The sequence below is a fragment of the Muntiacus reevesi genome, chromosome X (assembly GCF_963930625.1).
Source record: "Muntiacus reevesi chromosome X, mMunRee1.1, whole genome shotgun sequence".
Classification (NCBI taxonomy): domain Eukaryota; kingdom Metazoa; phylum Chordata; class Mammalia; order Artiodactyla; family Cervidae; genus Muntiacus; species Muntiacus reevesi.
The window spans coordinates 58,313,459-58,337,243 of NC_089271.1; the positions used below are offsets into that span (position 1 = coordinate 58,313,459).

General features: G+C 41.4%; 1 protein-coding gene across 1 annotated transcript in view; it reads left to right on the top strand.

Annotated features, from left to right (window-relative positions):
- AR (androgen receptor) overlaps positions 1 to 22,599 on the top strand; it is a 193,966-nt gene extending 171,367 nt beyond the window's left edge. Inside the window, exons 4-8 of the mRNA XM_065915671.1 lie at positions 1,777 to 2,064; positions 8,219 to 8,363; positions 13,914 to 14,044; positions 14,899 to 15,056; positions 15,708 to 22,599. Coding sequence (XP_065771743.1) covers positions 1,777 to 2,064; positions 8,219 to 8,363; positions 13,914 to 14,044; positions 14,899 to 15,056; positions 15,708 to 15,863 — 878 coding nt within the window. The 3' untranslated portion in view covers positions 15,864 to 22,599. The remainder of the gene's footprint in view (positions 1 to 1,776; positions 2,065 to 8,218; positions 8,364 to 13,913; positions 14,045 to 14,898; positions 15,057 to 15,707) is intronic.
- The last annotated feature ends 1,186 nt before the right edge of the window (positions 22,600 to 23,785 follow it).

The window sequence follows — 23,785 nt, forward strand, 5'->3', positions numbered from 1 at the left end:
TGATTTTCCAGGCTCCCTTGTTATTTTACTCTGAGTTCTTCACTGTGCTCCTCTTGTAGCACCAACCCCTTTATTTTCTCCTCCTCTATCCTGGTTGTTAATCCAAACATGTGATTCATTCTTTCATTGATTTACTGAGTTGCACTATGATTGAAGTTTGCATTGCAAGACTTATTTTTCTAATTAAAGCTGAGAGCCAGTTCCAGCTAAGTATCTTTTTTTTTTTTTTTTTTTTTTGCAGGAGCCAGAAACAGATCAGCAACAGGTTTTGTTGTATTCATCCATTAAAATTGAGCAATCAACGGCTCTCTTTGTTGTATATCTTTTAAAATTTATTATTATTATTTAAATGGATTAGAGATAAAGTGGTTTATGGTCTACCCCAGTGCAACTGTCTATGCTAGACATCAGAGTTATGACCTTTTCAATTATTTATATTTCTGCCAATATAAATGCTAAGGAAAATAGCGCAAAGTAAACATCAGGATGCTCAAGGACCTCTAAATTATGTGTATGAGAGCATGGAGGGGGATGGTTCTTAAGATTTTAGTTTTAGATTATTGTTGCTTTTTAAAATAATGTTATTTCTATTGATATCATCCTTTTTAATGGATGCTTCCTAGCACAGTTCCCATTTTACAGGCAGATTATAAAGGCAGGGACATTCTGTTATGTCTTTGATACAGCTGGGGATTTCAGAATTCAGCTTCCCCCTCTCTCCTTTACTAAAGAAGAAAATCAATATATGTGTTGCAATGTATGTTCAACTATGAGTGTAAATATCTAACAATAACTTGGGCCGTTACAGTTGAAGTGAGAAATGCTGCAACACCAGAAAATTCCCATTTATTTACCCCAAAGTGGGATGATATAACGATTCTAGTCCTTCTTCAATAGATCTGCCTTTCTGGTCTCCTTTCCTAGCAATCTGCTAGACATGCTGGACATAGACACAAGTACATCATTCTCTTGATTTAAAACGTTCCATATTTGCCTATCACATGTGTGATAAGACCCAAATTTCTTAATATGTTACACATGTTCCTTCAAAGTCAAATGTCATCATTATTTTCAACCTCATGAATAGCCATTCTACCCACACATAAAATATACACTCCAGCCACACTGGTCTCTTTTTCCCTTAAACTCTCAGTGCTTTTGTTTATGCCCTTTCCATCCCTCTCTGCCTGGTGAAGTCCTTGCTATTCTTCAAGGTCCAGGTGAAATGTCACCATAATCACTTCCTGACCCCACCTATGCAAAAAGATTGTTGCCTTCCTCTTTTGTTAATACCTGTGTTATAACAACCACCAGTTTGACATTTTCTAACTGCTAGATTTTTTAGTGGGCATTTATTTTTCCTCTCCCAAACTGGTTAGGGCCTGTGTTCTTTTTGTCACTCAGAAATAAGCCTTAACAATGGATATATGTTGAATGAATGAGTGAACCATGAATATATTAGTAATGATTTAATTAAAGATTCAAAGTATGAATACTGAAGACTGTATTTAGGCAGAGCCCAATCCAAAGATATATACTAGGTATGTCTGGCAAGAAGATAAAGGAGAAAGCAAGATATGAAGGAATTTAGAATGACGAACCATTCATTCAACCAGTGGTTAAAATGTACACTTGTCCTTGAGAGGTTTAGAGTCTGTGATCAGGAAAAATGATCATACTTGTTTTCTTAGCTCAAGCAGCTTTTCTAACAGGGTAGCTGTGCTGTGTGTTTTTTGCCACTGGTAATAAATCCAACTTTCCCTTCTTTCCCAATAGCCCGGAAACTAAAGAAACTTGGGAATCTGAAGCTACAGGAGGAAGGGGAGGCTTCCAGTGCTACCAGCCCCACTGAGGAACCAGCCCAGAAGCTGACAGTGTCACATATTGAAGGCTATGAGTGTCAGCCCATCTTTCTGAATGTCCTGGAAGCCATTGAGCCAGGGGTGGTGTGTGCTGGACATGACAACAACCAGCCTGACTCCTTCGCAGCTTTACTCTCTAGCCTCAATGAACTGGGCGAAAGACAACTTGTACATGTGGTCAAGTGGGCCAAGGCCTTGCCTGGTAAGTGGGGGCGTGGGATATGGGATATCATATGTAGTGAATGTTCCTTTGGGCCAGGCATCACATCTGTTCCTTTCCCATCTGTTAACTCATGTAATCCTCACCATAACCTTGTGAGGGGAAAGAATGGTAAAAATCCCCATGTTAATAATAAGGAAACTCAAAATCAAGAAGAACAGCATTACTGAGTATCCCATATGCCTCACATCAGAACATAACAATCATGTTCAACACACAGATTTAATCAGCAAATTTCCTCATAATCATGGATCACACAGACATACCCTTATATTCCTTAAGATGCTCTTCTACATGTGCATACACAAGTTCACTCCAAAGATAGTCTTGAACCTAACTAATAATCTGCTTTGACTATTAGTTAGGACCCATACCATGGGAACTCTTATAATATGGTATGGTAGAAGGAACATGGGGTTGGAAGTCAGAACACTTGGGTTCTAGCCTTAGCTCTGCTGGTAACTCATTATATGACCCCTTCCCTTTCCTGGTCTGTTTTTCCATATGCATAATGTGTGAAAAGTGGTTTGGACTCCATTAATAGTTTTCCAGTTTTACTTCAAGGGAATTCCCTGATAAGTGCTCTTAAAACTATCTTAGGGAATTCCCTGGAAGTCCAGTGGTTAAGAATCTGTGCTTTCACTGAGGGCATGGGTTCAATCCCTGGTTGAGGAACTAAGATCCCACAGGCTGCATGGTGTGACCAAAAAAGAAAAAAATATATAAAATAAGGATTTTATTAATCCTTAACAAAATAGGATCACCATAGTGGAAGGGTATATTAAGTGATAGTGAAAGAAATATGAAGCCTTTGTCTAACTCCTACAAGTTTACTTCCAGTGATGAGGAACTCACTTCCTCCCTTGGCCATCTGTTGTTTGAAAATAAATAATTATTCAAGTATTAGAGTTTAAAGAAGCCTCAGAGATCCTCTACCCCATATGCCTCACATCACATCCAATGATTCACAAATGTTCCTTTAGCAGCCAAACTCTTTATTTCTCAAAAACATGGTACACATCCAAGTGGAGCTGGTTGATTTTGAGCCAGTGCCTCTCCCTCACTCTGCCTGGAGAAGCCTCAGATCACTCTTGCAGAATCTTAGGGCTCTAGGGAACACAATGTGGAAACAAGTGAAGCATAAACTCTTTAAGGATTCTCTTAATCCTAAACTCCCATGATTGAAAGATTCTTCTGAATCATCAACAACCAAATCTCTTCTTGTAGAATCAAACATTAACCTGCCTTTTAATAATAACTGCCAATCAATTGGAAATTTCTATTGAACAGAGCAGTTTCATATGTATGACCTGATTTGATCCTCATAAGAATTCTTTAAAGTAGGGGTTCTTTTCCCTATTTTATAGATAAAGAATGAAGCTCTGAGAGTTGATGTTTGCCCTACAGTTGCACATTCAGAAGATAGCAGGGCCCGAAATTGAACCCAGGTCCCCTCCTAATTCCAAATTCCCTCCTCATCGAATTGTACCCCATAGTCTGTGTAGCACCCTTGTAGATCTCTAGCCTTGGGTTTTACAATGAGGGACCAAGTTATCCAAAGCCAGTTGGATCATAACGTGAAAGACATTTCATGTTGACTGTCAAGCCCCTTTTTTCTCTTTCCAATTCACAAGGCCCAGATACAACCACCAGATTGTCCCTAACACCTTCTTAGCTTGGAAATCTGAGGTTGACTAGCCAATAAAATCCCTGGGAAGAAGGCCCAAGGGCACTGTGTATGCACTGTGCCAAAAACAGAGTTCACACAGGGAAGAAAAATTTAAAAAAAAAAAATTAAAAGTTACTTTAATTCTTATCAGTTATTCAGCTGAGTGTCTTGATGTTATATGTCTAAAAGAGATTCTGTTAGACAATATTTTGGCCACCTGTTGGGAAGAACTGACTTATTTGAAAAGACCCTGATGCTGGGAAAGATTGAAGGTGGGAAGAGAAGGGGACGACAGAGGATGAGGTGGTTGGATGGCATCACTGACGCAATGGACATGAGTTTGAGTAAACTCCAGGAGTTGGTGATGGACAGGGAGGCTTGGTGTGCTGCAGTCCATGGGGTTGCAAAAAGTCAGCCATGACTGAGCAGACTGAACTGAGCTGAACTGAACAGAGATTCAGTTTAATCTTTCCAAGCAGTTGCCAGACACCTAATTGTCCCATTTTATAGGCTACAGAACTTTTTCTTACATATGATTCCACTTAATCCTTATAGCAGTTCTATGAACCATAGGGGCTTTTACTCCCATTTCATATGACAAGGTTCAAAGTGGTAAATTAACTTGTTCAACTTGGGGACTTAACAAATACAGCCATAGCTTGAGTTCACACCCTCTGATTTCCAGTCTTAGCAATAACCTAGTACAAATCATTATGACAGAATTTGTGTAACTTGGAGTCACTGAATTTCCTCAGCCCAACCTTCATGATGAGAAGCTGTTTCTTTACATTAACAAGTCTGTGATTTAATATCAGTTCACCATCCAGCTTGTCCAAGGAAATGATCCTTGATCCTGAGTAATTTAAAAGAATAGCCTCAGCCCAGGTGGGATACATGAGTCAGGTGCTCGGGCCTGGTGCACTGGGAGGACCCTGAGGAGTCGGGTGGGGAGGGAGGTGGGAGGGGGGATCGGGATGGGGAATACATGTAACTATATGGCTGATTCATGTCAATGTATGACAAAACCCACTGAAATGTTGTAAAGTGATTGGCCTCCAACTAATAAAATAATATTAAAAAAAAAAAAAAGAATAGCCTCAAAAGAAAGTCGAGTACCACATTCATTAGAACTGTTATTCATGTGATCAATAATCACCTACTAATTCAAGTTATTTGCTCATTGAGCAGACTGAGCTCTTGTCCTTTGAGAGGCACTGTGCTGGTACCTACTCATATAAATTTTGTTGTGAAGTTTTCTTTAATAATGATAGTACATGCAAATTGCCTTGTATGGCACCAGCACATTAATAAATGATAACTATTGAGAGAGAGTGAGTAGAATGTATGTACGCAGTATATTCATAATCAGATGTATCTGGCTTGACATTTTAGCTATACACTAGCATGACTGAGCAAATCACGTGTCTGCACGTACTTCCATTTCCTTGTTTGTAGAGGTGGTAGAGCAGTTACTACCTTGCAGATTGTTATCAACATAGAAATTATGTATGACGAGTACAATAGCTGGAACATAGAAGAGTTTCTGTAAATAGTGGGTCATTATTAAAAGGTTGAGAACTAAACCACTAAAATAATTTTAAACCGCCACTAACTTTGCCTAGAAGTACATTCATAGGTCCCAAAGATGAACTGTCTTCTTTGAAGATCTTGGCTGTCAGGTGCACTAAAGCTGCAAAGATTTCCTAATTGACCTTTCTTTAGGCATGTTCTTCCAGAGGTTTCTGCTCAAGATTGCTAAGAAGTGATGTTGATTGGATTCTCCTGAGAAAACAGAGTCTCCAAGAAACTGCCTCTGCTCCCTAACCTGTTTGGTGTGTTTCAAAACTTGAAAATGACTTCTCTCTTTTTCCAAAAGAGCCTGATGCAGTGCCAAATAGGAGTTGAGTGAATGTATGTTGAAGGAAACCTGTAGGCTGAAGCTAGTGTTTCCTCAACTCATGCCTTGACAGCATACTATCTGAGCAGGTCTTTTCAAAGGCTGGACATTGGAGAACAGAGTTAGGTATTATAATGAGATTAGACCTATAGGAAACTTAGCCTGCTCTGTTGCTGATGTGTACATAGTAATTAGGTTTGAGTTCTAAGCAGCTCTCACTAAGGATCATTAGCTAGTATTAAGCCAAACTAAGCTATCCCATTTTTCTCCTGTGTTAGTTCTCTGACATCTCAGTGAAGGAAAAAAATCATTAGTATTGATAACTTCCTTGGTACTACTAGTACAGTTTAATCCTCATACCTCCATGAACCCTCATATTCACACCATCACCATCCAAGGCTTTCTTTGATTCCCACTGCCACCCATCCCAGAGGTTCAAGGTTCAAGCTCCTGGACCCCTCCCAAAGAGATTCTTGGATGTTATGTGCTTGACCCTGGCTTTTTGTCTCCTACTGGAAAGAGTCCATCGCAGACATTCTGTTCCACAGAAAGGCTTCAGGCAGGAAATACTCTGGTGTCTGAGGCTGCAACCAGTCTGTTAGCTTATCACTACCAGTGAAAGTGGGAGGCACATGATTGGGAGGTAAGATTGCAGTCAAGGGTGGTGATTTGAGGAACTCTAGCATCCCTGATGTCTGGTAGGCTTGGGACCTAAAGGAAACAAAAAGGGAAATATAGTGTGTGTGTGGCAAGGACCAACCAAACAGAACAATGTATCTAGATAGCGTAGATTTCAGACCTGACCCTATGGCTAAGAAAAACTTGTGACCTTGGTAGTTTTGAGCTGTGACTTCTCTGGCTCTCGGTTTCCTTATTTGCAAAATAGGTGTCACATTGCCCACACTCCAGGGTAATTGTGAGAGCTAAATGAGGTCATCATCAGGAAAGTTAGAAGCATTATCTAAATTCATGTAAGCATTTATAATGAGGTATAGCAAGACAAAATTTTAGATAATTCTGGATCTGTTAGGGAGAAGATAAATGGGGTACTGTTAAGGGATAAGCTCTGAGGTGATACTCTAAGTATGCAACTGTTTGGAAACCTCCAGAGAGCAGAGCCATATCTTTTCTACCTATGTAGAACCTATTTGTGGAGGCAGCATTTGGGAACCTCTGTTCTCTGAGTTTAAGGGAGGCAATTTGAAGATCATCTAATTCTCATTTTATAAAATGAAAAAAAAAATGAGAGTCCTTAATTGGTTTAATTAATATTTCTCAAACTCATACTCAAATACCTGAGCTGTATTATATACTAGGGAGGAAAAAATGAAAAAAGGGATGATCCTTGTCGTCAAGAAACTCTAAGTCTTGTGGAGTAGACAGATATGTGCATAAATAAATTCCAGTGCAGTGTAATGAGTGCTATAATTAGATGGAACTACTTAAGAGTCAATAAGATGGTTAAAGAAGAATCAATAGGTCTTCTGCTTAGATGTGTTGGAAGAGGCTTCACAGAGAAGGTAGCCTTCCAGTGAATACTTGAAAGATGAGTAGGCATTTATCAGATGGAAAGGGTGGGAAGGGAAGAATACATTCTAGGGAAAGACAACTGCCTATGCAGAGATAGCAGAGATTTAGAGGCGTGAAGTATATGTGTTCAGCAAATTGTGGGTTTTTCAGAATAGCTAGAACTTAAATTATGAGAGGATAAATGATAAGAAGTTAGTCTAAGAAGGTAGGTCATAAAGAGCCTGTTTGTGTATACATAATGGCAGTTGGCAGAAATGACAGTAGGGTAGGAAACTAGCAGTGCCAGGTACTTGTTGAATAGAAAGTAATGGAGAGGAAGTGGGAGGCAGGAAAAGGATTGGAGAAAAGAGATGAAGCCTGAAGGTGAAGAAGGAGAAGGCATGGCTGTCAAAGGCATTTCACCATATGCTGATATGTAATAGTATCCCTTTTCTAGGGTTGTTAGAGGGTACAAACAATATTATAGCTAGAAAAGAGCTTTGTAAAATGAAAAATGCTGTTCATGTGAGAAAAAATGATTATTATACTGCATCTGCAGAAAGTCAGTGAGCCTTTCTGAAGATCAAGAGCATGGGCTTTGGAATCAGACCGACTTTGGAACTTGATCTGCCAGTTACTAGCCTTATGATCTTGGACAAATTCTTCAACTTTTCTGTGACTCACTTTTACTGATTCACAGACTGGGCACGAAAATATACCCTTTATTGGATTGTTGTGAGTATTAAATGAATTAATATAAGTAATATACTTATAATAAAGTTAATTCATTGTAAGCAGTCAGTGTTAGATTATTATTCTCTTCCAGTGGGCAGTGCACTTTTTGCCTCTATTACCATCTCTTTCAAGCAGCTTAATGAATTAGGGAACACAAATAATTATCCCCACCATATAATCTGTTCTCCTTTTACTACCCAGCATTGATGGTCCCTGGGTCTCCTCTGGGGCAGCCGCAGTACCAGAAATTCTCAGCCCAGCAGAGTCCCAGACTTCACTTAGACCATCAGTGCTCAGTCTGACCATTGCCTCTGTCCTATCTCCAGGCTTCCGCAACTTGCACGTGGACGACCAGATGGCAGTCATTCAGTACTCCTGGATGGGGCTTATGGTGTTTGCCATGGGCTGGCGGTCCTTTACCAACGTCAACTCCAGGATGCTCTACTTTGCCCCTGACCTGGTTTTCAATGAGTAAGTGCTTATGGGCCCAGAACTCACATAGACACAGACCTGGTTCGTGGCGATGATGGTAATGGAAGTAATGGGGAGAGTTATTTCATTTGACCTTTACATGAGGCAGTAGAGGCCTAGCCAACCTATTCAGTCTAACGTGGCTTTGCCCAGCTGAAAGCTCAGTTGATAGGCAGGAAGAGGGGAAGGCCATCACGTTTCCCAATCAAGATACAATCCTGGTAATTTGGCAGTGCTTCTGACCTGCTTTTAGCTTATCTCAGACCCTCATAACAGGGTCCTTCTCCTTCATTCTAGGCAACATAAGGAGTGAACAGAGACACTCTAGATCTGAAGGCTGAAGCTCCCTTGGTCCCTTTGCTACCACCAAAAGCTACTGCCGGTCACCTTTTGTTGAGAAACTCCTATGTGCCAGGACTATACTAGATATTTTCCTAATTCTTTCTCACTGAGCTCACATTTTAATGGTGAAATCAAGTTATGATAACTTATAAGATTATATTTTTTATATTAATTTATATTAAATTAATTTTATTAAAATTTATATTAATTTATTATTATAGGATAACTTATAAGATTATCATAACTTGATTTCACCTTTAAAATATTTTTTTAATGGATGGGGGAAATTAGGCTCAACAAAATAGTGATTCATCCAACAATGTTAAATAGTGCATGTTGGCAACAGAGTTCAAAGTATGACTGTGTAACTCCCAGCTTTTATACTGCCTCCTGGTGGTAAGTGATGAAGAAGAGCAACTACACCATTTTCTGGCATGTGACCTTGGCCCAGCCAGTTCCTTCTTCTTAAAAACCAGTTTAATTAATACTTGCCCTGCCCACCAGCTCTACTTATCCTTCATAAATTTAGCCAAGAGCTCAAATTTTAGTATACTTTTCTTAACTGAAACCTCTGTTGTATTCTTTCCTACATCATTCTCTGGTTAACAGTTTCCTTAGCTGTTAATAAAATAAAACTTCCTTGAACGGTTTGTTTTGACAACTAAAATAGGAGCTAATGGATGTGAAATGTCTGGCTCACAATGGGCAAGAAATAAAAAGAAGTACCTTTCTAATATTCTCTTTTCCTAGTAGTGATAATCATTTCTGTGTCTCTATTTGAGGTCCCTCATGTTATTGTGAATGTTGTTGTTCAGTTGCAGGAGTTGTGTGTCACTCCTTGTGACACCATGGACTGAAGCACATCAGACTCCCTTTTCTTTCATTATCTCCTGGAGTTTGCTCAAATTCATGTCCATTGAATGCTATCTAACCATCTCATCTTCTGCCGCCCCCTTCTTCTTTGCCTTCAGTCTTTCCCAGCATCTGGATCTTTTCCAATGAATCAGGTCTTCACATCAGGTGGCCAAAGTATTAGAGTTTCAGCTTCAGTCCTTCCAATGAATATTCAGGGTTGATTTCCTTTAAGACTGATTGGTTTTATCTCCTTGCAGCCCAAGGGACTCTCAAGAGTCTTCTCCCGCGCCACAATTCAAAAGCATCAATTCTTCGGTGCTCAGCCTTCTTTACGGTCCAACTCTCACATCCGTACATGACTACTGGAAAAATGATAGCTTTGACTAAACAGGCATTTGTTGGCAAAGTGATATCTCTGCTTTTAATACACTGTCTAGATTTGTCATAGCTTTTCTTCCAAGGAACATCATCTTTTAATTTCATGGCTGCAGTCAACATATGCAACTATTTTGGAGCCCAAGAAAATAAAGTCTATCACACTGCTTCTACTTTTTCCCCTTCTACTTGCCATGAAGTGATGGGATCAGATGCCATGATCTTATTTTTTTGAATGTTGAGTTCTAAGCCAGCTTTTTCACTCTCCTATTTCACCTTCATCAAGAGGCTCTTTAGTTCCTCTTCACTCCCTGCCATTAGAGTGGCATCATCTGCATATCTTAGGTTGTTGATATTTCTCCCAGCAATCTTGATTCCAGTTTGTGATTCATTCAGATTGGCATTTTGAATGATGTACTCTGGATATAAGTTAAATAAGCACGGTGATTATACACAGCCTTGTTATATTCTTTTCCCAATTTTGAATCAGTCTGTAGTTCCATGTCTGGCTCTAACTGTTGTTTCTTGACTTGCATACAGGTTTCTCAAGAGACAGGTAAGATAGTTTGGTATTCCCATTTCTTTAAGAATTGTCTGCAGTTTGTTGTGATCCACATAGTCAAAGGCTTTAGCATAGTCAATGAAACAGTAGTAGATGTTTTTCTAGAATTACCTTGCTTTCCCTATGATCCACCGAATGTTGGCAATTTGATCTCTGGTTTCTCACCATAGAGAACCCCTTTAGTCAGGGACTGAATTGACCTTTCCTCTCTTCCAGCCCTCTAACCTAGAAGAACCTTAAAATAAAATCTACAGGTCAGTGGTTCCTCCCATTACAGCAACGCCATATGGGGGAAAATAAGTGTCCCCAGCTGCCCTCTTCCAACTCAGCCAGCCCTGGTAGCCAGAAGCTAAGAATAACCATTGAGCTTTTGGCACAACCTGCTTTATGGTTTCCAGATATCCAAAGAGGTACCTATGATGCCATCTTCTGGGTCAGGCCTTAAAAAGCCCTTTTCCTGTTCTCCTCTTGCTGTGCCCAGTGCTACTGGGCACCTACCCCATCCAGAGCCCAAAGACCTTTGAAATTTTGTAAGGTGATAATTGGCTATTTTCTAAATCTTCATTTCCTCTTCTACCTCTGTGGCACCCTACCTCAGCTTTCTAGTCCACTTCCATGTACCTCGTCAAAAGGTACTATAAGATTCCACACAGAGTCAGGGCCCTCCATGAAGCCCCAGGGCTCCTGAAATATCAGGTCCCCTTCCTCTTATAGGAACTGACTATGTTAGAGCTCTTAAAATCCCTAGAATCATCTAAACCAATGCTTCTCAATTGGGATTGACTTTTCCTGAGGAATGGTTTTTCATTGTGTAATACATTCTTGCATGTTGGAATATGTTCAACATCCCTGGTACCTGCCTCAGTTCAGTTCGGTCACTCAGCTGTGTCCGACTATTTGCTGATCCTATGGACTGCAGTATGCCAGGCTTCCCTGTCCATCACCAACTCCCAGAGCATACTCAAACTCATGTCCATTGAGTTGGTGATGCCATTGGACCATCTCTTCCTCTGTTGTCCCCTTCTCCTCCTGCCTTCAATCACTCCCAGCATCAGGGTCTTTCAAATAGGAGCCTAGTCACTGTGACAACTCGAACTGTCCACACACACTAAGGTAGTAGTACCCCTCCAGTTAAAAGCCATCTGTTACTGCTAACTTCCTCAAGGTACTAATGGGGAAACTGATGCCCAAATAAAGAGACAGGGACTCTGGGCCAACTCATTTGCTGATCTCTCTGACACCAAACTTGCCATCAACCTCGCTTTCTTCTTTTCTCCTCTGCTCTTTGTAGAGAACATAGTCTGTGAGAGTTATGGGCCTGAACCTTAGCTGTGCAACCTTGGGTAAATTACTGAACTTCTCTGAACTTTATTCTCCTCATCTGTAGAACAGTGGCACCTGTATAACGTATCATACAGTGGCATAGTATAACAATGGCACCTTCCAACATATCATTTTTTGAGCAATTATTATGTGCCAGGCACTGCTCCATCATTTTTTCTAATATTCATCTACTCTCTTTTAATCCCACCTAAGACCTAAGACCACCTCTGCTCACCTCCTGGATTCCATCCCTGCACCTTGCTTTCTACCTTGCACTTTCTATCCCTTTCTTTCCATTGTCTGTCCACCATTCTATTTGCTCTTTCTCCTCATGTCTTATTCCTTTCTCCTTTGAATTCCTTCCCTTGTATTTCTTCCCTCCTTTTCCTACTGTCTCTGTTCCTGGGGCCTTCAGCAGTGTTATAGCAATCCTCTATGTCAGGATCACAGTTTCAGTGGTACAAATACTGCACTGTTGTCATCTACAAAGGCTTGGAAGCACAGTAGAGACCAGAGCAAGGCCATACCCCCAAACTCAGCAGATCTTATTCAAAAACTCTCTAGGGAGAAAGAGCTTGGAGCAGCACTGTTCTGGTCAATGATTTGTGATACTACCCAAGGTGGCTCAGATGGTAAAGAATCTGCCTGCAATGCAGGAGGCCTGGGTTCAATCCCTGGGTCGGGAAGATCTTCTGGAGAAGGAAATGGCTACCCATTCCAGTATTCTTGCCTGGAGAATCCCATGGACAGAGGAGCCTGATGGGCTACAGTCCATGGTGTTGCAAGAGTCAGACACCACTGATCAACTAACACTTTCACTGTCTAAACACTTCCTTTTTCTAGTTGGGCTCCAACCTTCACTAAATGCTTCTGCACTATCTGCTCCTTCTTTTCCCTCTTTCTCTAGGCCAGCCAAGATATATCTGAGATAGGATTCTGAGCTTCCACCCAGCCAGTATCAGGCCTGCTCAGCCTGTCAATGAAGCTAGTGGTTTGGAGACCAAAATGTCAAACCATAAGCTTCAGGACCAATCTCAGTGGTCTTTTTCCTCACTACTTAAGTGAGTGTCAAATTCCCTTTCCTTTCTTTATAAGATATAAAATCAATTTCTCTCTCTCCTCCTTCTTGCCTCTCTCTCTCTCTCTCTCTCTCACACACACACACACACACACATACACACACACACATACACACACACACACACTCTCATACACACACACACACACACAATTTCTGATATGCTGAAGACCAGGAAGTTCTAATAGCAGAAGAATGGTTTATCTGTGTATCTTCTCATACAAGCTTGTCACAGTCAGTCATGGAACAGAGATGTTGCTCTACCCAAGAAGCTGTCCAAGCCATGGCTACTTCCCTATATAATTTATGGGTGATAATGTGATGATCTGTTCACAAGTCACTATAATAAAGGCAGCTCATACATTTTTATAACTCCCAAACTGTGGTAAGGAACAGCTACTATATGCAAGTGTAAGCTCCCCTTCAGCAGGGGATATTTAGATTGGATATTCAGAAATACTTTGCGGCTGATTTGATAAGCATTGGAACTCATTTAAAGGGGCAATGGGGAATCTCTTTTTTTGGGAGTTTTTAAAGAAATAGTTTCATTTCTAGTATAGCATGTGTGGCTACTTGGGAATCCTGGTGTCCTTATGTCAGGAGTTGATTTCTAAGGCCTGTCTCTTAGAAATTCTTCAAGTTTGAATGTCTGGGAGGCAGGCTCTGACTCTGGCTGTAGCTGCAATATTAGAACTGTAGTCAGGGAGACCGTGTGCCATTGTATTCATTTGGTTAGGCTTTCCTTTCCCTGTCTCAGGAAACAGGAGGTATATGGGGACCTGGAAACTCCATGTGCTAACCCATATCCTAGCCAGGGAAGATGAGTGGTTATCAAGATATCATGATTTTGGGGGGAAAAAGAACAACCTGTTCCTTGTCACTGAAGCACCAGCAAGAGAAACATCAAGCTCTTCTTGGAGAAACTGGAAAGGGGAGGGCACCCACAGACATTCTCTCTGGGTTTATTCTAATCCTTCCCTTACCCCTCTCTTTTCTCTGTGTGTTTCATTCCTAGGTATCGCATGCACAAGTCCCGGATGTACAGCCAGTGTGTCCGAATGAGGCACCTCTCCCAAGAATTTGGATGGCTCCAAATCACCCCCCAGGAATTCCTGTGCATGAAGGCACTGCTGCTCTTTAGCATTAGTAAGTGCCTGGAAGGGTAAAGAGTGCCCCTAGGGGGCATAGGGGATCAGAGGAGAGGTGCTTTTTCATTAAAGGATTATCAGGAAGAAGCCAGCTCCTGAATATTTCTCTTCTTCTTTCACCCTCCCTCCTCCACTCTCCCTTAGCATCTTTTTCCCTAACAAGGATGAATTTCATGGCTAGAGACCAATTTCTTTGCTACAATCAAACCTCTATTAGATCCTCACCTACCCCCAATCTTTCTTTGGGACAAGGCCTTTTTGGCTAGTTTTAGCAGGTCTCTGAATTTTCCCATAGCTTCTACCATAGAAACAGGCAAGGACTACCTTATATTTCTTGTAGGGTAGACAGGATTGCCTCCTGGAAGGAATTTCTTCTTCTGCCAAAAAGACAAGGTCTATGTAAGCAACTCAGACAAGGCTTATTTGGCAGCCAAGGAATATTTCTTTAATATCTCTTCTAAGCAGAGTGCTGTCTTAGCCCCTATGGGGGAGAAAGGAGATAAAATTTGATATTCAAGGCCACATATTTTAATTGTCTAATTCAGAGCTAGACTGTGGATAATGTAAAACCAAGAAATGTATAGAAACAAAGATTAGAGAAAGGAAAGGCTCAGTAAATTTTTTTTACTTGATGCCCTACAGACTAGGTCCAGTTAGCCTTCTCGCTAAGACCTTCCTGGCAGACTTCCTGAAGGCCCCAGGCATATAGACTTGAAGTGACAGGAAGCCAAATCGATGGCTCCCTCCTTGTGGGGGTGGGGGTCAAGTTTGTGGTCAGAAACCTTGGTGCTTTGTCTAATGCTCCTTCGTGGGCATGCTTCCCCTCCCCATTCTGTCTTCATCCCACATCAGTTCCAGTGGATGGGCTGAAAAATCAAAAATTCTTTGATGAACTTCGAATGAACTACATCAAGGAACTTGATCGTATCATTGCATGCAAGAGAAAAAATCCCACATCCTGCTCAAGGCGCTTCTACCAGCTCACCAAGCTCCTGGACTCTGTGCAGCCTGTAAGCAAACAATGGAGGGTGCTTTGTCAGGGAGAGTAGCCTGATAGAGCCAAGTGATAATATCCTCTTCTAGGGTCTGGCACCACCTGTTGGGAGGTGCTTCCATTCCCCTCTGGCTTTGAGTGTGGTCCAGGAAGAAAATCCAATGAAGAAGAAAGGAACACAGGTCACAGTGTCCCAGCTGGATGTTGTGAAAGAGGTGGAGGAGTTGAGAACAGAGCAACTGGGACTCAGAGAAGGGGTTTAGAGTAGATAAGTTCTTTAGGCAGACAAAACAGACCTGGATGTTTTCCCCCTCTTCCTTGAGTCATGGGCATGTACGTTTGTGTGTGTGTGTATGTGTGTGTGAGAGAGAGAGAGAGTGTGTGTGTGTGTGTGTGTGTGTGTGCTGGGGAAAAGGAACACCCAGTCCTGAGTCAGAGAGCTTGCAGTGGTGTAAGAGATCTCTTGGGAGCTCTCAGTGACTCCCTGGAGACAATTTAATGCACATGTGTGTGTATGCACTCATGCACACAAAAACATACACACACTCACAGAGGCCCAAGGACATGAAAGGAAGGAGGAGGAAATCAAAGACTGTGGGGGAGACCCTGACAAGAAGCCAACTCCTTGTCAACCCTGTTTTCTCCCTCTCTTATTGTCTCCCTGCAGATTGCACGAGAGCTGCATCAGTTCACTTTTGACCTGCTAATCAAGTCTCACATGGTGAGCGTGGACTTTCCAGAAATGATGGCAGAGATCATCTCTGTGCAAGTGCCCAAGATCCTTTCCGGGAAAGTCAAGCCTATCTATTTTCACACTCAGTGAAGCTTTGGAAGCCCCCATTTTCTTACCCCACCTCACTCCCTTTTTCAGATATCTTCTGCCTGTTTTAACTCTGCACTACTTCTCTGCAGTGCCTTGGGGAATTTCCTCTATTTATGTACAGTCTGTCATGAAGATGTTCCTGAATTCTCTTTGCTGGGCTTTTTTTTTTCTCTTTTCCTCCTTTCTTTTCTATCTCCCCCTATCTGACTCTCCCATGGCACTTTCAGACTGTACTCCCTGCTGTGGCTCTTATCTGTGTTTTGAATGCTGTTGTATTTCTTTAAATCTGTGATGATCCTCATGTGGCACAGTGTCAAGTTGTGCTTGTTTATAGCACTGTGCTGTGTGCCAGCTACACAAACGTTTACTCACCTAATGCCACGTGAAGTTTAGAGAGCTAAGAGTATCTGGGAAAACAAAAGACAAACAAACAAACAAAAAACACACTAGGGTTTTTCCCTCTTAAAAATATTAAAACAAACAAATTACCAAAGAGGCCAACAGTAACTAGAATAAGGTGAAAATTGCAAGCCCACGGGGAGTCACTGCTTTTTTTCCCCAAACCCTCTCTCCCTGGGAGACTTTATTTTCTGCCAACGGCTATTGCCATTAGAGGGCAGGGTGACCCCAGAACTGAGGTAGATGGGGGGTAGATTTAAGATAGGACAGATGGATTACCAGTACCTGCCCACAGTCTTGGCCCCTGAGAGCTAGACTGTTCAACTGCAGCACAATTCATGGTACTGAAAAATGTGCTTCATGTTTGAAAACCTGTCTGTTGAGAATGCCTTCCCACACCAGTCCCTTTTCTCTTGCATCCTCTGCCTCCACCCTCAAATTGACTTTCAATATCTTTTCTAAGAGCTTTGAACTGAATGTTCTCTTTAGCCAAAACTTGGCCACTTCCACTGAAGAATCAGACCAGCAAGAGGAAGAGGGAGATCTGACCTTTTGTAAGGCCCCATTCTGATCCAGGTCTGCTTTTCCATTTGTGGCCCAGGGAGGAGCCTGGGGCTCGAGTCAAAGGAAAAGGAAGTGGTGGCTTGACTGTTCTCCTGTTTAGGACACTGAAGATTTGATCCTTCTTTGCCTCTACCTTTAAGAGACCTGAATGTTTTCTGCCTGACTCCATGCAGCTGCAAGCATCATCCATCCTCCCTTCTGTGTTTTGTGGGCCTGAGCTTCACCAGACTTCATTACAGTCACAGTGGTGAAACTTGTCCACTCCTTGGGCACGTTCAGACTCTCTGCTAAGAACTCCCATCCCCAAGAAGGCTAGCAAGTCAGCAGTCTTGATGTCTATCTCTAGACGCCAGCAGGCTCAAAGACTTCTTACCATATGTCTCACATCAACTGAACTCTCAGAACTCTGGAGACCTTAAACAAACTGGAAAGAAGGCATCAATGGGATTGGACAAGCTGGGCGTCTTGCCCTTGTCCCCCAGAGATAACACCTTCCCACCAAGTGAAGAATTCCCACTTCCTCCTTCAGAGCAGCTAAAGGGGCTACCCAGATCTGTGTTGAAGAGAAAACTCTGTTACCAAGGTGAGAAAAATGAAGGCACTAGAACCGGAAATCCTGCAAATGCTCTCCTTTCCATCCAACATATCCACCTGCAGAAGTAAGGGGAAGAAGAGAGAAGAAATCAAGAGAATACTAGCTAATAAATTAAAAGTTTTCAGAAGGAAAGTCTAAAGCCAGATGGGCACCATCTGGTGAGTTTATTCACCATCCTTCTCTGCTGCTGATTCTGGGCTCTAACGTTGGCCATACTCACTCAGCCACCTTTGTTGCTGCCTCTCGGCCAGAGGAAGCTGAAATATTGAAACTACCAAACCATGGCCTCCTTTGGAAAGGTCTGGTTGGTGTGACTCTGATGGGCTGCCACCTATGAACTTGGTGTACTCCTGGGACACTGGTTTCATATAGTCCTTTGGCACTCCTTTGTTCTGTTGACTTTGTCCCTCAGTCACGAGTACTGGGGAATGCCTACCTACTTTCTCATCTTGGCCACTGCCTCTTCACATAGCTCTTAAATTCATCTGCTAAACAACAAATTAGAGGCCAGTCACCAAGCTGCCCATTTCAGCTAGTTCACTCTACTTGTTGTTGAGAAGATAGTTTCTGAGTGACATGATATGATCTACATGGGTTTCCTCCCCTGATTTCTGCTGATATTAATAGCCAAATGAACCTGCAAAACAGCTTCTTTAAATAACAAGGGAGAGGGGAACTTAAGATGTGTGTTATACCAATCCAAGTCTGCTGGACAAATCTAAAGCTGACAGGTTCTCTTTATAAGGTAGGATAGAACAATTCTGTTTTTCTTTGTTATGACATCATTTGGCTTATATAGGCTTACAGGATCACTTTTAGCTGTTTTAAAGAGAAAAAAATCCACCACTCTATTCATTTAAACTAGGTTACTTTTTAATAGTTCCTTTACATCTGTTTTGAAATGATCCTCATCTTTTGTGGTACATGGATTTGAGTATATCATTCTAATACCTCTTCTTGTAAATACTAGATGCTCTCCTTTCCATTTCTCTGGCTATCAAGGTTTTCATCTTTATAGATTTCCCAATCGTGACTCTTGTCTTTATGAGTATATGTTTATCACTTGTGAAAGCCAAAAATCAGAAATGGCAGTGTAATTAAAAACAGAAACAACTAGATTACTCTGAACTCCCAAATGGCAAGACTAGGAGAAAATGGCCTAAACAAATATTTAGGTGTACTGTTTTTGCACTGGAGTTTCAGTGAGCAAAAGAGATTTTAGCTTAGCTTTGTCTCCCACAGATGAAAGGGGGATTTTTTTTTTTCTTTTGGCCATTGTTGTTCCAGCCAGCATAAGTGACAGAAGTCTCATTTTGCATGCACTCTGCTCTACAAGCAGAGTTGATACGGTTGGTACACTGTGCTCACCTTTGAAGGATTGGCCACCCACACCCATTCACCTGGTGAGCTTAAAGATGAGGATCACTCACCAGACAAGCCATGGAGACTATCCCCAAAAAGGTTTGCAGTGCTCAATGGGGATGGAGAGTGAGGAAGAGAAAAAGAAGGAGCACCAGGGAGAAAGTCCCATATGTGCTGGGCAGCAGACAGCTGCCAGGTTCATAAATTCTGTGGTCAAGGAAAAGAGTCATGTGGCAGTTTTAGCTCTTGCTCATTGGGCAGCTTGCCCAGGCCTGGCCTCTGAGTTGAAATGGGGGTTGGGTACTTTGTTCCATAGCTTTTCTATGCCACAGACAGTATCTTTGTTCTTGGAGAGTTCATTATTTTTTTAACAAGAAAGGAGTTTTTTGAAGGATTCTGTCATATATCTTTGAAAAAAAGAATCAGTAATACATATATTTTTATATATGTTAACTGGCAGTAAAAAAAGTGGGGGGAAGGAGTTTCACTCTGTCCTTTGGGTAGTTGCTGAAGTGATTTTCCAGGCTGAGAAATAATGCGCTGATGCTAGAATCCCTCTCTGCTCATACTCTACTTCTATATACATATATGCATATATAGCAAGAAATATTCTATTTGTACTTCAAGAGAAAATAGGTCCACCATCCACATGATATTGATACTACACAAATGATCTTATGTTAAGCATCAAGTAGTTTCTGAGTGTTTCATTAGGCACAGCACAGACATGGCCTTGTCCTATTTTCTTTCTTGATACTGAGCATGACTCAAAAGTACAAGCCACTCCCTCTGCTCCGTCTCAGTCTTGTGCTAGGGTTGCACTTCATGAGACTCTCTTCAGACAGCTGAGTAACTATCCCTGCATGGTTCCTACATGGCCCTGGGAAGACAAGAGGTTGAATATTAATTATTTTATGCCAGTTGCCCAGGTGAGAGGACACTGGGCCCAAGGGGGTGACCTTCATGCTCAACTATATGTAGGGGGTCATGAGAATCAGGAATGCTAAAACACAAGATCCAATCCCAAACTTAAAGTCAAAATAAGCCATTTATCATATGCAATATCTTATAAAAGGAAGTTTCTACCCTTGCTGCCTTTTATAGGCAGGTTTGTTCTCACCACTAATCTCTGAAAATCTGTGAAAGCAGTTTAAAAAAAATAAAGAGACCAAAAAAAAAAAAAAAAAGACAGTGCATCACATTATGTAACCAAAGATTACATTGTTACATTGCATCTGCTAATTTACCAAAATTTTTAAGGGCAGGGAGGGAGCAAACATTAGTGCCTCTTTGGTAACCTATCCAAAAACAGACTAAAGGACTTTGCTGGTGACTGACTTATAAGAGTTTTGTGGGGTTTTCCTCTCCACAATATACATGTTTAGAACAGTAGAAGATAATTTTGAAAAATAATGGGATTCTGGGTCTTTCAGTAAGTGATTTTTATAAACAGAACTAGCTTTCCTTTTATGTAGTAGTTGCTGAGCAAATTCTTAAAGCTCCATCATTGAATGGTTGGAAATGGAGCTGTCTTGGCCACTGTGTTTGCTAGTTCTGATGTTAGCTTATCTGAAGATGTGAAGCCCTTGCTGAGAAGGGAACGTTTAAAGGATTAGATTTTGCACTAGAGGGACAGCAGGCGGAAATCCTCATTTCTGCCCACTTTGAATGGCACAAAAAATTTCTCTGCAGTTTAAGGCAGAAGGTTGAAATATATTGTAAATGAGTATTTGTATCCATGTTTCAAAATTGAATTATATATATATATATATATATGTATATATATATATATATGTGTGTGTGTGTGTGTGTGTGTGTGTGTGTGTGTGTGTGTGTGTGTTCTAATAGCTTTACCTCTCTCTGCACCTTTATATTTGGTTCCAGGTCATAGCTGATACCATGTACTTGTAAGAGAGGCCACAGCTACATTTTAGAAGCTCTCTTAGAATGGAAAAGACACCTGAGTTGATCAGATAACCAAGGGATCTCTGTTCTTATTGAGGCCTGACTCACAGACCTTGTAAAGGAGCAGAGAAGGGAAAAGGGTAGGGTACATGATGTGTTGCACTTTACTAGCCCAAGACAGATGAATGTGTAAATGGTGGTGAAGTTCCATTGAAACGGACTGGGATTTACCATATGGAAGGCCCATACTTGGGGCCAAAGGCCCACCCAAACGATTAACCAGTGGCCCCCAAATGGGACCTGTGCAGCTGGAAGAAGAAACGGTATTCTTTGTTCTTCATCATCCCAGTGAGAAAAGGGCAGTTTCCTGCACTTGGGAACCTGGAGCAAGTGCTCCATTTCAAACAATTCACTCACCTGCAATTGAGGTGCTCTTGCTACTGGGTGTCTATGTGCTCTAATTCTGATTTTGGATATGTTCTGTAAAGATTTGGACAATGAAAATGTGTTTCTATTTGTTAAAAAAAAATTATCAGTGTACTAGAAGTAGTGTATCTGTAGATACAGGTCCATCTCTGCCCACAGGTAGGGATGTTTTTCTTCAATTAAGATATTGACACTGGGGTCTGTTGCCCAGAGCCTCCCAATCCTTAACCTTTTCTAGGTGAAGGCAGAAAAATCCACAATTAGTCACTCCTCTAAAAAGACTTCAGCTGAGGTAACAAACCATTCAGAATGTTCCCATTCCAAAAATAAGTGGTAAATATTTTAATTTAACAGGTAGCGTTTTAAATGGAGAAGGAAATGGCAACCCACTCCAGTATTCTTGCCTGGAGAATCCCAGGAACAGAGGAGCCTGGTGGGCTGCCGTCTATGGGATCGCACAGAGTTGGACACGACTGAAGCAACTTAGCAGCAGCAGCAGTGTTTTAAAGGGAAAAGTAGCCTTTGACTCATCTTTGATTTTTCCCCATTAGATTTGGCCATAAAATAAATGATACACATTGATTGGTTTCCAACCTCAATTCAGTTGAGCAAGAGTGTTGGTTCCTTTCTTTATCCCACTTTTCTCTTAGCTTTTTATGGAATTAAATGAGAAGCTATGGTCTGAGTAGCCCTTGTGGCTTAAAACAGTTTGCACATGCATTACTTTAAAAGGCTGTCACATAGCTACAGATTCCATTCCACCAATACTGGAACTCACACCCAATCCCAAAGGAAAAGGAATTCTGGAACAATACTGCTTCTCTGCTGGTGCCCTCCTGGGCTAATGCTTCACATTTTGGAACTCTGATCCTTGCACAGTAGATAAACCAAGCCCGCAGTCTCTCCCAGCTTTAGCCCCTTGGTGTTGTCCTACAGTGATGTGCCTGTGGGGTTGTTCGATCCCATAAGTCATTCAGGTGCTGAGAGTACCCACCATTGGGATGACCCAAGCTACAAAAATACTTTCTCCCACCACTCATTGACACCTTTCTGCTTTTCCCTAGACTGGAGTATTGATTAGGGAGTGTCTCAGACATGACTTTCTTGGGCTGTCCTTGAGATTAATTTAGCAGCAGAAGAGAGCAGACTATGTAACCAGATGTAAGAATTTACTTTATGCTGAGGGAAAAATTTAAAAGAAAACATCATATAAAGTTGTTTTTTTTTTTTTTAAGAAACATTCATTTTGCTTGAAACGTCTTTCCACGGGGCTTCAGTTCTCACAACGACACTTGGCCTCCACTGGGCAGCAGAACCAGCCCCAAGCACTAGTGTTCTATTCTCTTTTTGTAATCTTGGAATCTTTTGTTGCTCTAAATACAATTAAAAATGGCAGAAACTTGTTTGTTGGAATACATGTGTGACTCTGGGTTTGTCTCTGTCTCTGCTTTCAGAAATGTCATCCATTGTGTAAAATACTGCCTTGCTGGCCTGCCAGCTAAAACTTGGCCACAGCCCCTGTTGTGGCTGCAGGCTCAAGTTATTGTTAACAAAGAGACCCAAGAAAAGCTGCTAATGTCCTCTTATCACCATTGTTAATTTGTTAAAACATAAAACAATCTAAAATTTCAGATGAATGTCATCAGAGTTCTTTTAATTAGCTCTTTTTATTAGCTGTCTTTATTGAAGTCGAGTTGGTATCATGCCCAGTGACTTTTTAATGCTACTTTGATTTTCATATATTTTTGAAAATCTTTGCACAAGGGTTATAAATTTGTCCTGCTTTGGCCTTTAGCATAATTTGACCTGGGACCACCAAAATATCAAAGGGTCTGTGCTAGCAAGCACAGATGGACACTGGCTGCCCATTACAACATCTCATCAAAAAACCTGAGTTTGTCAGGAGAAAGCTACACAAAACCCAGCTGTTCACCCTCATTCTCATCTTTGTGGGAGCATAAAATGAGTGGAGGTTTCACAGCCCAGTTCTTGCCAAGCTTCAGATTAAGCTGGGCATGTTCACATCCTCAGTGGTTTTCAGGGCCAATATCGTCCTTGACCACCAACAAAATCTGATCCAGCCTTCTTTAGGGCTTACAAAAGTTCAAGCAAAGCCCCCTCCCATCTCCTCTCAGTGTGAATACTTAATGAGATCCTAAATTGAACTCTAGGCTTGAGATACAGGCCATCAATGAAGTGTGACAGGTGTGTTAAGGAATAATTGGAATAATCTCAGTGTCCTCACATATAATAGGAGTTATCACAGTGCCTCTTTACTAGTCCAGTTTGGGGATTCAGGAAAAATGTATATGATCCAACTGGTGGGCTTATTGCTGTGGCTTTGATCCCTGCTAAAATGCCAGAACCCCTGAGAGGGATCTTACATTGAGCCATGTTTATCATTACCTCACAGTAGATGTATTTCTCAGACTTTTATGGAGAGCAATGCTTGATGGAGAGGAGAAGAAAACAAGAGCTTCTTAGGATGTGTATTTGTTTGTGTGTGTCTAAGTAAAGAGAGAGAATATGAATGTTTGTGGGTTGTGTGTGGAAGTCAGAGTCTGCCACCAGAAGAGCCCCATCTGATCATTGCTTAGTTTCTCTTCTCTTGGATCTACAGAGAGTAACCTAACAGCCACGCTACCTGGTTTCATTGACCACTCAGCTCATG